The sequence below is a fragment of the Capra hircus genome, chromosome 10, assembly GCF_001704415.2.
Source record: "Capra hircus breed San Clemente chromosome 10, ASM170441v1, whole genome shotgun sequence".
Classification (NCBI taxonomy): Eukaryota; Metazoa; Chordata; class Mammalia; order Artiodactyla; family Bovidae; genus Capra; species Capra hircus.
The window spans coordinates 81,428,258-81,444,707 of record NC_030817.1 but is presented as its reverse complement, the minus strand read 5'-3'; the positions used below and the strand labels follow the sequence as shown (position 1 = coordinate 81,444,707).

General features: G+C 37.7%; 1 protein-coding gene across 8 annotated transcripts in view; it reads left to right on the top strand.

The window, feature by feature from the left end:
• Positions 1 to 16,450, top strand: part of NEO1 (neogenin 1) — a 234,435-nt gene that overhangs the window by 93,122 nt on the left and 124,863 nt on the right. For all 8 annotated transcript variants that reach the window (XM_018054673.1, XM_018054667.1, XM_018054669.1 and 5 more), the window contains exon 5: positions 4,156 to 4,292. In XM_018054673.1, coding sequence (XP_017910162.1) covers positions 4,156 to 4,292 — 137 coding nt within the window. The remainder of the gene's footprint in view (positions 1 to 4,155; positions 4,293 to 16,450) is intronic.

The following is a 16,450-nucleotide window of genomic DNA, read 5'->3' as shown; positions in this document are numbered from 1 at the left end:
AGAAACGAGATCACTCTGGCATTGCTGGTAGGAATGTGAAGTGGTGCAGCCACTCAGAAGAGCTGTTTGACAGTTTCTGAAGAAATTTGTTGCAACTGCCATATCACCTAACATTTACATTCTTGGGCATTTATCCTACTGAAGCGTTCAGACAGAAACCTGCAGGTGTATATTTATAGTAGCTTCATTCATAATACCCCCAAACTAGGAACAACCCAGCTGTCTTTCATTGAGTGAAGGATTAAATAAACAATGTCTGTTCATACTCTGGAATTACTGTTCAGCAATAAAAGGAATGAACTATTGACAACTGCAACAACCTGGATGACTCTCCAGAGAATTATGCTGAGTGAAAAAAGCCAATCACCAGAGGTTGCATACCATGTGACTATTTATGTAACATTCTTCATGAAATGCAAAAATTATTGAAGTGGAGAACAGGGTAGTGGTTGCCAGGCGTTAATGAGGAGGTGGGCGAGGGAGGGAGGTGGATATGGCTATAAAAGATCAGCAGGAGGGATCTTTTTGGTGGTGGGAATGTCAGTCTCCTAGTTATAGTTCCACAGGGTCTTACTGTTGAGGGAAACTAAGTAAAGGGTCCATGAGATCTCTCTGTATTATTCCTTGGACCTGCATGTGAATCTGCAGGTACCTCTAAAAAGTTTAAAGAAAAAAAGCAAATGAGAGTGTGTGTGAGATTAGCTTTCTCCTACCCTTCCTCACCTGCTGTTTTAGAGGAAGGGGTGTCTAAGAAGTTCTTTTGTGTTCTTGATATTATTTTCCATTTTCTCCAGTACTTTTGTAAATCCTCTTTTCAGATGTTTTCCTCTCCAGTGGCTACCTGTCTTTTGTCTTTAAAAAAGCTCACCTCTCTCTCACTCAAATAACAACACAGAGAAACCTAAATTAAACAAGTCATTTTCCTTCTGTGTTCCCCTTCACACTTACTGCCCCAACCTTAAGAGTTTTTTTTTGACATGTGTTTCTTCCTCAGCTTTTCTGTCCAGTCCATCTGTCATTTTACCTCCTAAATATCTCTGAAATTCATGTGCATTGCTAACACCTTATTCCAAGGTGCTATTCTGTCACGTCATTTACTTCAGTAGCCTCCTTTTAACCCCACATATACTCTGGCCTCATTCCAAATGCCCTTGCCATAGCAGTCTTTTCAAAGCCCAGGTCTTAATTACATCATTGTCAACTTCCCACCCACTTTTAAAGATGTTTACTGGACTTCCATTTCTTTCAGGTTAAAGATTCAGATTCTTAAAATAGCTTTCAGAGCCTTGTGTGGTCTGGCTCCATCCTCATATTTTTGCTTTTTTAATTCTTATATCTGGCCACGTTTGTGATTTTTGGATCCCCAGATACACTGTGATCCTTTCTTTCACAATCCTTTGCATGTGCTAGACTTTCCTTTTGAAATCTTTTCCTCCCCTTCATTATTAGTTAGTTCCTATTCATTCTTCAGATCTCAGCTCAAAGGTCATTTTTATCAGTGAAGTTTCTTTCTGACTTTCTGACAGATTCTTTTGGTATACCATTGTGTCGTATACCAAAGTCGCTCAGTAGTGTCCAGCTGTTCGTGACCCCATGGGCTATAACCCATCAGGCTCTTCTGTCTGTGGAATTCTCCAGGCAGGAGTACTGGAGTGGGTCACCATTTCCTTCTCTAGGGTAACTACCCGAGCCAGGGCTCAAACCCAGGTCTCCTGCATTACAGGCAGATTCTTTACTGTCTGAGCCACCAGGGAAGCCCATAACTCTACCATTGTGTAGTTTTACCATTTTTTATGTCCGTCTTTCCCTCTGAATTGTATGACAGCACTGATTTTGTTTTTGCTTGCTTCAATATCCCAGCTGACATGTTAACTGACATACATAGAGACACCAGTAAATAATTATTAAATGAATGAATAAATCCCTTTCTTTAACTTCATCATCCAACTTTTCAAGAGTGGCCATTATTTCATGCCTTCTCTTTAACCCCAGTTGTTACTGCCATGATTCATCCTTTTCTCTTTAATTCCATTACAATGACTTTACAACTTCTACTTGTTTCTTCACTAAATCTGACCATGTTATTAATCTGCTCAAAAGCCTTTCCCTTTGGCCAAAGAAATAGGTCTTAACACACCATGTTCTCCTCAACCGACCCCTGGCTACTCAGAGACACATATGTACATGCACTCCTTATCTCCAGCAGTGCTCAGTTTGGGTCCGTTGACCATGAATACTTTTCCACTTACTGTTTCTGTTGACTGCATCTCTGAATTTTGGAGCTCTAAGACCTTGATTTCCTTTGTACTGTAAGCCACCATGTGTTACGTGAACAACTTAAATCATTTCTGAGAATCTGTTGGACATTCTTCCTCCCAGACTTCTTTTAAGGAAAGTAAAATCAGCTGCGTTAAGAAAGACTGACTTCTACTGTTCTTGTACTCATGGCAAATATGAGGCATAGCAAGTATCTGGAATGTTTCTTAGTATAATTATTAGATATAAATTGCTATACCTCAGTTTCAAAAGTACTAACTAATGTTTCAAATTATGTTCCACTCAGCTGGTTATCATGTGTGTAGGGCTGATTTCCCCTTTATGAATATTGTTTTCCATTTATGAAACACAGTAGTGAATTTGACCAGTAGTAAAATATAGGATATTAATTTTTGTAAATTTGCCTTGTTTTGTGAGGTACCCAAACCTTGTTTTATCTGTTTCTTTTATCCTAGTCATTCTTTCTTGCTTTCTTCCATTATATGTTGTCTAGCTTCTCTATCACATGAAGTTGTAATTTGAGGGTGTAATTAAGATAGCTCACATTGGAAGGCTGCTTGATAAATTTAGTCATGATCTTTCAGAGTATTTCTTAGAGAAGTCACCACATCTGTTCTGGTTTTCCCTTTTTGGTACAGAAACTTAATCTTGCCTGTTGGATTCAGGAAGACTAATTACTCAAATTCACAGTGTACTAAAACTTAAACCGGTGTAGTACTTTACTTACAATGAGAATTGTTTTAAGCGTAGCCCAGACTGAATAGTGATTTCCTCTGATTTTTCTTCCCCATCAGGAATTCATATGAAAAGCCAAATTGTAATCAAAACTTTTTTGTTGAGCATAAATACAGACAGGAACTATAACAATATCAAGATCTATGAGAAAAATCTGCCTGTGAAAGCCAGTTAGTTACAAAACCTTAAAGTAAAAGTAAAATTGTAACTCTCCAAAGTCTCCAAATTTAACTAAACTTATTAACTTTATAAAATTTTCATCAGAATATTGATTTGTGATTTCTTCCTTGATGTTACAGAATGATTCAGCTTTCCTTTTAAATATTCTTTTTGAGAGAGAGAGAAAGGGAGGGAGTGGGAAAGGAAATGAGATTTTCGTGTGGTAGCTATTTCACTTTCCAGGGATTACTTCAAATAATGTATATATAACATCCTACAATGTTACAGATAGCAAAATTCCTTTATAAAAATACTTTACCTGTACAAAAATTAAAGAAATATATATTCTCTTTAAATAGACTTAAGTCATGTAGAGGTGGGTCAGTGATGTTTAGCATCCTTGCTGACAATGATGTGATGGTGGCTAGTTTGTGCCCAGTTGCCACACCCAGGAAATTGCTGTCAGCCATTCTTCTCTCTCCCTTCCCTTCTTCTTTTCCTTCCTTTCCTAGCCAAGCTATCATTGGAAACTTTCAGTAGGCACTGTGACCCCATGACTTTCTGTTTCTGATCTGACATGTTGCCCTCTCTGTTAGTCATTTGACTGTGGCATCACTGTGCTGGTGTGACTCTCAGTGTGAAACCAGACTTCAGAATTACACAATTTGAAAAAAAATAAAAACTAGGTGGAGTAGGTAAGCAGGGATGGATTGTGGGGAGTGGAATTGGTCACAACAGTGGTATCCCTTTGGGAATAATTAGTGTCAGAGATAATTCATTGTAACATTTTGATTTGTATTTATGATACTTATGCATGTAAAATATGAGCAAAGTAAATTGGACTAAATTAAATTCTGATATTTTACATTGGTCTCAGTCCATCTGTAGCTATATAAATAATATAAGTGTTTTATCTGTTTTATGTAGAGAGTTTTTCAGGTATCATATTTCTCATTCTGAAACATATCAATATTTTTAATGCAGCTCTGGAAGGTTGGTATTGCTGGCAGGTGGTAGTCTGGAGATCAATGATGTCACCGAGGATGATGCTGGGACTTATTTTTGTATAGCTGATAATGGAAATGAGACCATTGAAGCTCAAGCAGAGCTTACAGTACAAGGTATGCAAATATTTCTTGTATAAATTTTAAAAATACTGTTGTACTCTATGGTTTTGCTAATTGTTAAACATTAATATAGAAAAGGCAAATACAGCATAATAGTTAAAAGTCTAAGCTTTAAACCAGGCTGCTTGGGCTCAAATGCTGGGTCTTATATTTCCTAGCTGCAGAACTATAGGAGATTTACTGCTCTATAAAAAGAGTTGTTTTCAGGATCAGAAGAGTAAGCTTGTAAAACTCCCAGAATAGTGACTAGAATATGGTATAAGCTCAAAATTAGTTGTTCTCTGTAGTATAAGGTAGAGAAGGGTGCAGTCTGTGGCATCTGGAAGATCACTTTTCTTGTCTCAGAATGCTTTATCTTTCTCTGACCGAGAACCACATATCCTAAGCATTGGTGTTCCCACCTTTCAGGTGAATAGATCACCTAGGAAGGAGTGTGCTGTGGCTTTCAATGTGACACCTGTTTGATTTTATGATATTTTTTTCTTTTCAACTAACGCTGACCATCAGAGCATCTCCCTTATAGGTTCTGTGATTCAGAAGTCAAAGAAAATGACCGTGGCATGTACACACAACCTCCCCATCTTCCCTGCTCTTCCTCCGTCTGGAAATGTACTGCCAGAGGAACATTTGCTCTCTCTCCTGTGATTTGTCTGCAAATATTTGTTTCAAATAAAAATCCTGAGGACCTCTGTTACTATTAGGGAAATCTAACACTGCTTGGATACGTGGAAGTATACGTTAGCTCATGACATTCAAGTTGTCTCCAAGTGTATGATATTTGATAGAATGCTTCCTGCTGTGTGGTTTAGGGTGGTTTCATGTTTTATATAAAAGTCTTTCTCTTGGTACATTTTGTGGGATTCAGAGTGGGAAGTAGTCACATTCCTACTCTGATTGATAGGAATTGAGCACATTGGGGTTCTATGCTGGCAGAGGCATAGAATGTTTATATTCTCTACTGCTATCTGTGGGTGGACTTATAATCTCTGAAAACCAAAAGAGCAGGTCTTAGAGTTCATATAACTGTTACGTCACTTGAGCTCAGCTGTTGCCCTAGCTAGATGGAAAGTAGGTTTAGACCAACTGTAGAATGACCAGTTTATTTCTTGGCCTCTATGTTGATGGAACTGGACAAATAAAATATTAGTGAACTCCATCTTATTTGGAACTCCGTCTCATTTACTCTACAGACTGTAAAGTTCGTAGAAGAAAGTATAGGAGGATAACTTTGTCACCCAGGAGCAGGAAAAGATTATTTTAAATAAAATTTTGGACGCAGAAATCATGAGGCAAGACATTGATGGCTTGAATCATGTCCAATAAAGTGTGTTTTCCTTGAACATTCAGATGATGTAGAAGAAATGAGGAGCGAAGGATGGATTAAATATTTGGGTAAATCTAAGTGGATGTTGACTATGTAGAATGATAATGTTACACGTATAAGTCAGGAGTAAGGATGTGGAGTTAGTCTTCTAAGATTCTTAAAATGTCCAGGAAGTGGCAAAAGTACTATGTTATATTAGAGGTTAATAAGGCAGGGATGTGTCCTGTAATCTTTGTGGGAGGCTTTGAAAGAACAATAGAACAATCTAACTATAACAAGATAATAGAAGAAGAAAGTAAAAATAAAAAGTTCTCCAGAAGAAGGTAAGAAAAGAAAGGAAAAGGAACATAGAATAAGGTGGACTAAGAGAAAGCGAATAGTGAAATGGTTGACTTTTCATATTATTAAGAGTTAATATAGAAGGAAAATAAAACGATTCTAAATATGTATTGTTGTTGTTCAGTTGTTCAGTCATGTCCAACTCTTTGTGACCCCACAGACTGCAGCATGCCCAGCTTCTCTGTCCTTCACTCTCTCCCAGAGTTTGTTAAAACTCGTGTTCATTGAGTCGATGCCATCCAACCATCTCATCCTTTGTCACCCCCTTCTCCTGCTGACCTCAATCTCACAGCATCAGGGTCTTTTTCCAGTGAGTTGGCTCTTTGCATTAGGTGGCCAAAATATTGCAGCTTCAACTTCAGCATCAGCCCTTCCAATGAATATTCAGGGTTGATTTCCTTTAGAATGGACTGATTTGATCTCCTTGCTATCCAAGGAACTCTCAAGAGTCTTCTCTAGCACCACAGTTCAAAAGCATCAGTTCTTACTCACCCTTTTTTATGATCCAACTCTGACATCCTGTACATGACTACTGGAAAAACCATAGCTTTGACTAGACTGACTTTTGTTGGCAAAGTGATGTCTCTGCTTTTTAATATGCTGTCTAGGTTTGTCACAGCTTTTCTTCTAAGCAGCAAGTGTCTTTTCATTTCATGGCTGCAGTCACCATCAGCAGTTATTTGGGAGCCCAAGAAAATAAAATTTGTCACTGTGTCCACTTTTTCCCCATCTATTCACTATGAGGTGATGAGACCAGATGCCATGATCTTAATTTTTTAAATGTTGAGTTTTAAGTCAGCTTCTGTCCTCTTTCACCTTCATCAAGAGGCTCTTTAGTTTCTCTTCACTTTCTGCCATTAGGGTCGTGTCCAGGCAAGAATACTGGAGTGGGTTGCCATTTCCTTCTCCAGGGTATCTTCCCAACCCAGGGACTGAAACCAGGTCTCCCGCATTGCAGGCGACTCTTTACTGTCTGAGTCGCTAGGGAAGCCCAAATATATATTACCTCATAACATAATCTCAAATAGGAAAGGCAGAAACTGATAGAACTATAAGAAGTAGCCTAAACAAACCCACAGTCCCTAGTGGTAGATTCTAATACACTTCAGTAGTAGATAGGATATGTAGAACAAAGCAAGTAAATACCAACAAAATAAAAACTGCAAACCGTCATAATACAAAACTGAACACAATTAACAAAGTTGACTTAATTGACATTTTTAAAATATTGCACCAAACAAATGAATAAACTATTTTTATAAGTGCTTATGAAACTGTTATTAAAATATGCCATATATTGACCATAGAACAAATTGAACAAATTTAAGAAAATTGAAATTCTATGGATTTGACCCCTGTGGAATTAAGATTGAAATTAATTACAGAACTAGGGGCTTCCCTGGTGGCTCAGACAGTAAAGGATTTGCCTGCAATGCGGGAGATCCGGGTTTGAGCCCTAGGTCAATAAGATCCCCTGGAGGAGGGCATGGCAACCCACTCCAGTATTCTTGCCAGGAGAACCCCATGGACTGGCAGGCTACCAACCATAGGGTCGCAAAGTGTCAGACACAACTGAAGCAACTAAGTCTGCAGCACGCAGGGGATGTTTAGAGGAAATGTACAGTCTTGTATATGTTCGGTTGTGTTCTCTTCTGTACGACCTCATGGACTGTAGCCAGCCAGCCTCCTCTGTCCATGGAATTTTCCAGGCAAGAATACTAGAACAGGTTGCCATTTCCTACTCCAAGGTATCTTCTGGACCCAGAGATCCAACCCGTGTCTCTTGTGTCTCCTGCTTTGGCAGGCAGATTGTTTTACTACTGAGCCACCTATGAAGCTCTTACTTAGTACATATATTAGAAGGGAAGAAAGGCTGAAAGTTTAGTGATTTAAATATTCATCTCAATGAATGGATAAAAAAGATGTGATATGTATATGTATTAATATATATGTGTATATGTATACACACATAATCACACAATGGAATGCTACTCAGCCATAAAAGAATGAAATAATACCATTTGTAGCAACATGGATGGACCCAGAGGTTATCATACTAAGTGAAATCAGTCAGTCAGAGACAAATATCATATATCACTTATATGTGGAAGCTAAAATGATAAAAATGAACTTACAAAAGACTCAACAGATATAGAAAACAAACTTATGTTTACAAAAGGAGAAAGGAGGGGTGAATGATAAATTAGGAGTTTGGGATTAGCAGATACAAACGTACTATACGTAAAACAACAGGGTCCAACTGTATAAACAGGGAACTATATTCAATATCTTGAATAAACCTTAAGGGAATAAACCATAAGGGAAGAGAATATGAAAAAGTATATATATATATATATATATATAACTGAATCACTTTGCTGTACAGCAGAAACTAATACAACATTGTAAATCAGCTATATTTTAATAGAACACATACGTAAATAAATATCTCAAAGAAAGCTAAAAGAGAAAAGAATAGCAAATATAACCCAAAGAAAACAGAAAAAAGAAAGTAATCATAAGAACAAAAATTAATGAAATAGAAAGCAGACGTTCAAAATAAGGTGTTTCCACAGAGGCAAAAGTTAGTGCTTGTAAAGAATAACAACGTTGATAAACCCCTGAGAAGACATATGTAAATTGACAAGATCTTTATTTAGACCAAGAGTCAGCAAACTACACACTATGGACCAGATCTGCTAACTCCTTATTTTTCACATAGCCTGTGAACTAAAAATAGTTTATATGGTTTTGAATGGTTGAAAAATATCAGAAGAATAATATTTAATGATACATAAAATTTTATGAAATTCAGATTATACTGTCCATAAATAAAATTTTATTGGCACAAAGTCACACTCATGTATTTACTATGGCTGCTTTCATGCTGTAGCAGAGGATTTGAGTAGGCCCACAGAGCCAAAGATTCTCACTGTCTGGTCCTTTTCAGAAAAACCTTCAACTTCTGATAAACTCTATAAAGAACTATAGATTAATAGGTAAACAAAGACAGATAAACCAGTGGAAAATGGGCAAGACTTGAACCTCACAGATCTCCGTGCCTTGCACGCTCAGTCACTCAGTCACTCAGTCCTGTGGACTCTTTGTGACCCCATGTGCTGTAGCCCCTGGCTCCTCTGTCCACAGAATTTTCCAGGCAAGAATACTGGATTAGTTTTCGCACTCCAGGGGATCTTCCCGCCTGGGTCTCTTGCATTAGCAGCAATTCTTTACCACTGTGCCAGCTGGGAAGCCCTCACCAGGTGGCTACTAAACATTTGAAAAAGAGGTGGTTTTTAGTAGAGTCTGCCAAACAGCATTAGAGCTAAAGTGATTAAATCAATGTACAGAGGTGTTCAGAGGAAGGTAAACAAAAGCCACAATGAGGTAACACTGTACTTCACCAGAGTGGCTAAAATAAGAGAGACTAACAGTACTGGGTATTGGCTAGGATGAAGAACAGTTGGGATGCTAACATACTGCAGTTAGGACTGTGCATTGATTTAATCACTTTAGCTCTAATGCTGTTTGGCAGACTCTACTAAAACTGCAGACAAACTTGTTTTATGATACAGTGGTTGTATTCCTAGGAGTATACTCATCAGAAGTATATAAATATATACATCCAGAAACATGCACAATGTTGTTCTCATCAGCTTTATTCACAGTGAATCAAAACCAGAAACAACGCTAGAATAGGAAAATAGTGCTCTAATCATATAATGGCATGTTGCCAGCAATGAAAATTGGGAGTCCGGTACTCAGCAGATTGATAAATCTACAAATATCATTGAAAGAAGAAAATGCCAGGCAAGAAATAATGCATACTTTATGATTCCATTTTTATAAAGTTCAAAAACAGGTAGAACTCATCTGTCATTTTAGAAGTGAAAATAGTGATTATTTTTGGACAGGGGCAGGGTAGTGACTCTTGTACAGTGGAGTTTCTGGTGTGTTAATATTCTATTTCTTAATGTAGGTGGTAGTTACAGTAATTCAGGCTGTAATGTTAATGTGTGTCACATGAGGTCTTTTTCGTTGTTTACGGATAAAAAGTCATGTACAAAAATTTTTTGGAAAATTTAATTTTGAATCTTGTCCCGTAGCTGAAAATATTTGTTTCTTTTTCTGATGGGAAAGCAATTACAAGAAATGGTTTTGGGTTATATATATATAAATAATTTATTTATATAGTTATTTTTGCATTTATGGTCATACCTGTCTGATTTCTGTTGTTTTTTAAAAAGTTATAGTTACAGGAAATGCCATAGTGAGTGTTAATGCAGAAAGGGTTATAAGTTCAGTCTTCATCTGTTAAATATTTCAAATTTATTGTTTTATCGTTAACTCCTGGGATTTCTACACATGCTGTGACGTGAATTAGCCCACCGTGTATTTCCTGTCATCTTAGATTGTTGATAACACTTAAAATGGGTCATGAGTTGTTTTTTTAAAAAACAGGAATTTTTCCTTTTCTCTTAAAACATTCATTATAGTCTATGATACACATCTTCCCTCCTCACAAAAGAAGAAAATTTTCCATCTGTATTTTTGTGAGGTAAGTTGATGTATTCTAAATTGATTAAAAATTTAGGATTCCACAGTCTGTCTCTGAAGTCATACGGTAGCATCATCTACTTTTCCTGCCCTTCTGCTCTACTCTCTCTGATCTCTGTCCACGTTAAGACACTCATCGCCCCTCTTCTCGTCATCTTCATGATCTCGTTTCCCTTTACTTCATGACAATTTACAATAGTCTGCCCTCATTTATTAGAACTCTCGGTTCTCTTGGCTTAGGGTAGAAGCAAACTGCTTATGGCGTAGGTGCAGATCACAAGCCGACCCTTCATGTGTTAACGGAGAGACACCACAGAGAAGCAGTTACGAGCAGTCTCTGGACCCAGCATACCTGGGTTCCAGTCTTACACCTGTCACTTCCTAGCTGTGTGAACTTGGCAGAGTTATTTAACTTACCTGTGTCTTAGTTTCTTTTATCAGTTAAGTGAGTTGTTACAAGCCTTAAAGAAACTTCTGGCACTCTTCTACCAGAACCTGGGATGGAAATGGAACTCATCTTGATCAAACTGTGTTTAGAGTCCTGGACACACTGTGTGATTTGATGGGGCTCTGTTCCCCTGCATCCTCTCATGAGCATGTGCTCAGACACCCAGTCATGTCCGACTCTTTGTGACCCCATGGACTGTAGCCTGCCAGGTTCATCTGTCCATGGAATTGTCTGGGCAAGAACACTGGAGTGGGTTGCCATTTCCTTCTCCAGAGGATCTTCTGGAACCCACATCTCCTGCATTGCAGGCAGATTGTTTACCACTGAGCCACTTGGGAAGCCCCGTAGCCTCTCACCCTCAGCTAAAATTTCCAAATTCCAGATAGTTCTTTTCCTGAGTTCCCTTTGAAGCTTCTCATAATCATCATCTTACCCTCAGGTAATTATTATGTCTCTTAAAATAACTTTTCTTTTTACCAGTAGTGTTCCTCACTGATTTGTTTATGTGCCGTTCCCCACTGCTACTAGACTGAGGTTCTTATCATCAGGGACTGGTCATAATAATTTTTTGTCATTGTGCTAAGTCACTTCAGTTGTGGCTGACTCTTTGCAGCCCCATGGACTGTAGCCCTCCAGGCTGCTCTGTCCATGGGATTTTCCAGGCAAGAATATTGGAATGGTTTGCCATTTCCTCCTCCAGGGGACTTCCCAACCCAGGGATTGAACCGAGTCTCTCAGGTCTCCTGCACTGGAGGCAGGCTCTTTACCACTAGCGCCACCTGGGAAGCCATGGTCGTTGTAGATTGTCAGCAATTAATTATTGAATAAGTGAATAAACCCTTGTGTTGAAATTTTGAAATGTGACAGCTAGAATAATTTCATGTTTGTGGTTTCTTTATTATTCATGTTTTCCTTTGCACCTTGCTTTTAATAGATTTCTGAGTGAGTGTGAGTGATAGTCGCTCAGTCATGTCTGACTCTTCGCAATCCCATAGACTATAGCCTGCCAGACACCTCTGTCCATGGAATTTTCCAGGCAAGAATACTGGAGTGGGTTGCCATTTCCTTCTCCAAATAAATTTTAGTTTGTTTTTTTTTTTTTTGGCCTTGCCACACCACATGTAGGATCTTAGTTCCCCAACTGGGGATTGAACTTGGGCCCCCTGCGGTGTTTTAACCACTGGACCGCAGAGTCTTAACCACTGGACCACCAGGGAAGTCTCAAGTTCTAATATTTTTAAAGCAATTGGAATTATTTTCTTTAATTTATTTTTATTCTGTAATTGACATATAGTTGATTTACAATGTTGTATTTCTGGGGTACAGCAAAGTGATTCAGTTATACATATGTAATATATATATTCTTTTCCAGTATAAGTTATATATTAAATATAATTCCCCATGCTGTACAGTAAGACTTGTTTATCTGTTTTACATATATTAGTTTGTATTCGCTAATCCCATCTCCTAATTATCCTCCCTCCATCTTTTCCCTTAGGTAACCATAAGTTTGCTATGTCTCTAAGTCTGTTTTGTAAATACGTTCATTTGTATCATATTTTAGCTTCCACATATAAGTGGTATCATATGATATTTAGAATTTACTTCATTTAGGATCACAGTATCTGGGTCCATCCATGTTGCTGCAAATGGCATTATTTCATTCTTTTTTATGGCTGAGTCATGTTCCTTTGTATGTATGTATAAATGAACACAAATGCACACCACATCTTCTTTATCCATTTGTCTGTTGATGGACGTTTAGGTTCCTTTCATGTCTCGGCTGTTGTAAAGAATGCTATGAACACTGTGGCGTATATATCTCTTGGAATTATAATTTTGTCCAGATATATGCACAAGAGGGGGATAGCTGGATCATATGGTAGTTCTACTTTTAGTATTTTGAGGAACGTCCATGCTGTTTTCCATCGTGGCTGCATCATCCTACCAACAGAATAAGAGAGTTCCCTTTTCTCCACACCCTTTCCAGCATTTATTATTTGTAGACTTTAATGACAGCCATTCTGAGCAGTGTGAGGTGATAGATACCTCACTGTAGTTTTAATTTACATTTCTCTAATAATTAGTGAGGTTGAGCACCTTTTCATGTGCCTGTTAGCCATCTGTGTGTCTTTGGAGAAATGTCTATTTAGGTCTTCTACCCATTTACTTATTGGATTGTTTGCTTTTTGTTGTTGAGTGGTATGAGCTATTTGTTTATTTTGGAAAATAAATATTTTTCAGTCACATAACAGAGTATTTCTCCCATTCTGTAGGTTGTCTTTTCATTTTATTTATGGTTTCCCTTGCTATGCGAAAACTTTAAAGTTTGCTTAGATCCCATTTGTTTATTTTTGCTTTTATTTCAATTGCCTTTGGAGACTGACCTAAGAAAACATTGGTATGATTTATGTCAGTGACCATTTTGCCTATGTTTTCTTCTAGGAGTTTCCTAGTATCATGTCTTATATTTAAGTTTTTAAGCCATTCTGAGTTTATTTTTGTGTATGGCATGAGGGAATGAAAAGCAACTGGGATTTTAAAAAACCACTGAAAAGTTATTCTGGAAGAAGATGAATTATTACCCTCATTTATATAATTGAAATTATAATTACCACCTTCATATACACGTATGTTTATAAACAGTACTTTATCATCTTTTTAAGTTCCCATTCTTGACCTTTTGAGGCCTTCAATAAGTCAACATAAAACAAAACAAAATAAAAACCATTAAAAGAGGAACTTTCTTCCAAATGGCTGCTTAAAAATTCTCATAATCCATATTTTCGTCTTGGTCAAGACTGTGCACATTGAATCCCCCCATTTTAATTATACCCTCATGAAATGCTCTACTCCTTTGGCGTCCATATCCTATTTCTCCTTTTATTTCTCTATTTCCTCTCTTTTCCTTTCATGAGCATCATTTCTTTGTCTTGCTCATTAAAATATTGGTATTTTATTAGTTACTAATATTAGTTCCACAAAGTTTTGACTTCAGCTTATTACTCTTCATGCTCATGGTTTTAGATATAACTTACATAACAATAACTTCCAAATTCCTAGACCAGACCCTCTGCTGAGTTTCAGACTTTTATAATTAGGTGCCCACAGTTACCTCCAACTTCACATGTCCAAAATTGAACTTAACATTTTCCCCCAAATATCTTTCTCCTCTGATTATTCCATATCTCAGTGCTGTCTCTGCCCACCTATTCTCTTGTGGTAGAAACCTGGGAAGCATTGTTGATCATTCTGATCTTTTTTATTTATTCCCATATCCAGTTCTTCAGGGTTTTTTCTCCTTGCTTTTACTCCCCTAGTTCAAGTTCAGTTAATCTGTTTCCTAGGTCCCCTGGAGAAGGGAATGGCAACCCACTCCAGTATTCTTGCCTGGAGAATCCCTTGGACAGAGGAGCCTCGCGGGCTATGGGGTCGCAAAGAGTCCAACACTACTGAGCAGCTAACAACTACTGCTACTACTACTAGATAACTGCAGTAGTATAGTAACTTGTCTCTCTTGTTCTAACCTGTTCCCTCTTCAATTCCATTCTTCACAGTGGCAAAAGTGATCAAAATCCTTTCATTAAAAATTTGGAAAAATAATTTCAGCAGATACAAGTGGCAGTTATAAATCAACAGGAACCAGGTGAATGTGTGCAATCATTCAGTCCTGTCTGACTCTTTGTGACCCCCATGTACTATAGCCCACCAGGCTCCTCTGACCATGGAATTTTCCAGACAAGAATACTAGAGCAGGTTGCCATTTCCTACTCCAGGGGATCTTCCTGACCCAGGGATCGAACCCCCATCTCTTGTGTTTCCAGCATTAGCAGGCAGATTCTTTACCACTGCTACCTGGAGAAAGGGGATAGATAAAACAGTCTGTTTACAAAAATGGGTTGAAAATTATCCATTGACCTGAAAAGAGTTCACCCTTGATAGTAGTAGAATAAATGCAGGTTAACATAGCCCCCTTTTTTGGGCAAAATTACAGTGAAATGGGGATTCTCATACATTGCTGATAAGTGTGAAAGTTTCTGAAAGTGTTAGTTGCCCAATTGTCTCCAACTCTGCAACCCCATGGACTGTAGCCTTCCAGGCTTCTCTGTCCATGGAATTTTGGCAGATATTGAACTCAGATCTCCTGCATTGCAGGCAGATTCTATACCATCAGAGTCACCAGGGAACCCCACATTGCTGGTAATAGCAGTGCAAATTTAACCTTTTTTGGAGGGCAGTTTGATGATATAATCAAAACCCTTAAAACTTAGACCTACTTTAACAAGCAATTTTTCCTCTAATAATTTGCTTTCATGAAATAATCCTTGATGTGTTAACAATTTAGGCATAGAAGTTGTGATGATATATATTTATTGGAATTAAAGAAAAATTCTAAACCACCTAAAGGGCCAGTACTACATGATTGATTAAATAAATAATGGTCTACTCACGTATCGCTTCCCAGGTGACTCAGTGGTAAAGAATAGGCCTGAAATGCAGGAGATGCAGGGTCGATCCCTGGATTGGGAAGATCTCCTGGAGATGGAAATGACAACCCACTCTAGTATTCTTTCCTGGGAAATCCCATGGACAGAGGAGCCTGGCAGGCTGCAATTTATGGAGTTGCAAAAGAGTCGGACACAACTTAGCAACTAAACGTGTCAGAATACAATGCATCCAGCAAAAATAATATTTTAGAAGAACTATTAAATGACAAGATGCTTTGAATATTAAAGAAAAATTTCCAAAATAATATGTATGAGATATGATTTATGTCATAAAGTTATCATATTCTTTGACTTTCTTTTAAAAATTACTTCAAACTAATTAACAAGAAACCTTAAGTTTCTTCCCCTAAGGTCTCCCTGTAATTTTCAGAATGCTAGATATTTACATGTCTTAAAGGGAGTCATTTTTCTTATAAATGCCTAGCGGAGCGAGAACTAGAGCTTAAGTCTGAGCATATTGTTATTGCTTCTCAAGGTATTTTAATTTCAAGGACAACAGCTAGCTGCTTAAACCCTGTTCTGTAGTACTGTCCCTTCTGTGTCTATTTTTTCTCTTTTCACACTCTTCCTGGCTTTCTTCTGAAATCTCTGATACTCTGGGCCCTGCTCACTCCCATTCTTTTTACCCTTTCTCTTCCCACTACCTTCCGTTGGGTACTCTTTAGTTTTCCATATATGCCTTATACATGTCTTTCTTGCTTTACCTGTCACATTTAAATTTCTTTTCATTTTGTGTATCTTTCTCTCTTACCAGACTTGAGTTCCTTGAGGACAGGACTAGGTTTTGTCAACTGTTCGATCCTTAGCACCTAACATAGTGCGTGATATTACATATTTGACAACTAATGGATGAGATGTTGGGACATTTTTACAGTTTGCTGTCTGTATCCAGACTGTTTGACTATTTCACTTTATAAACTTACATTTTTGATGTTATCTCTATGAATTAAGAATTCTTTACAATTGTTTGAATCCT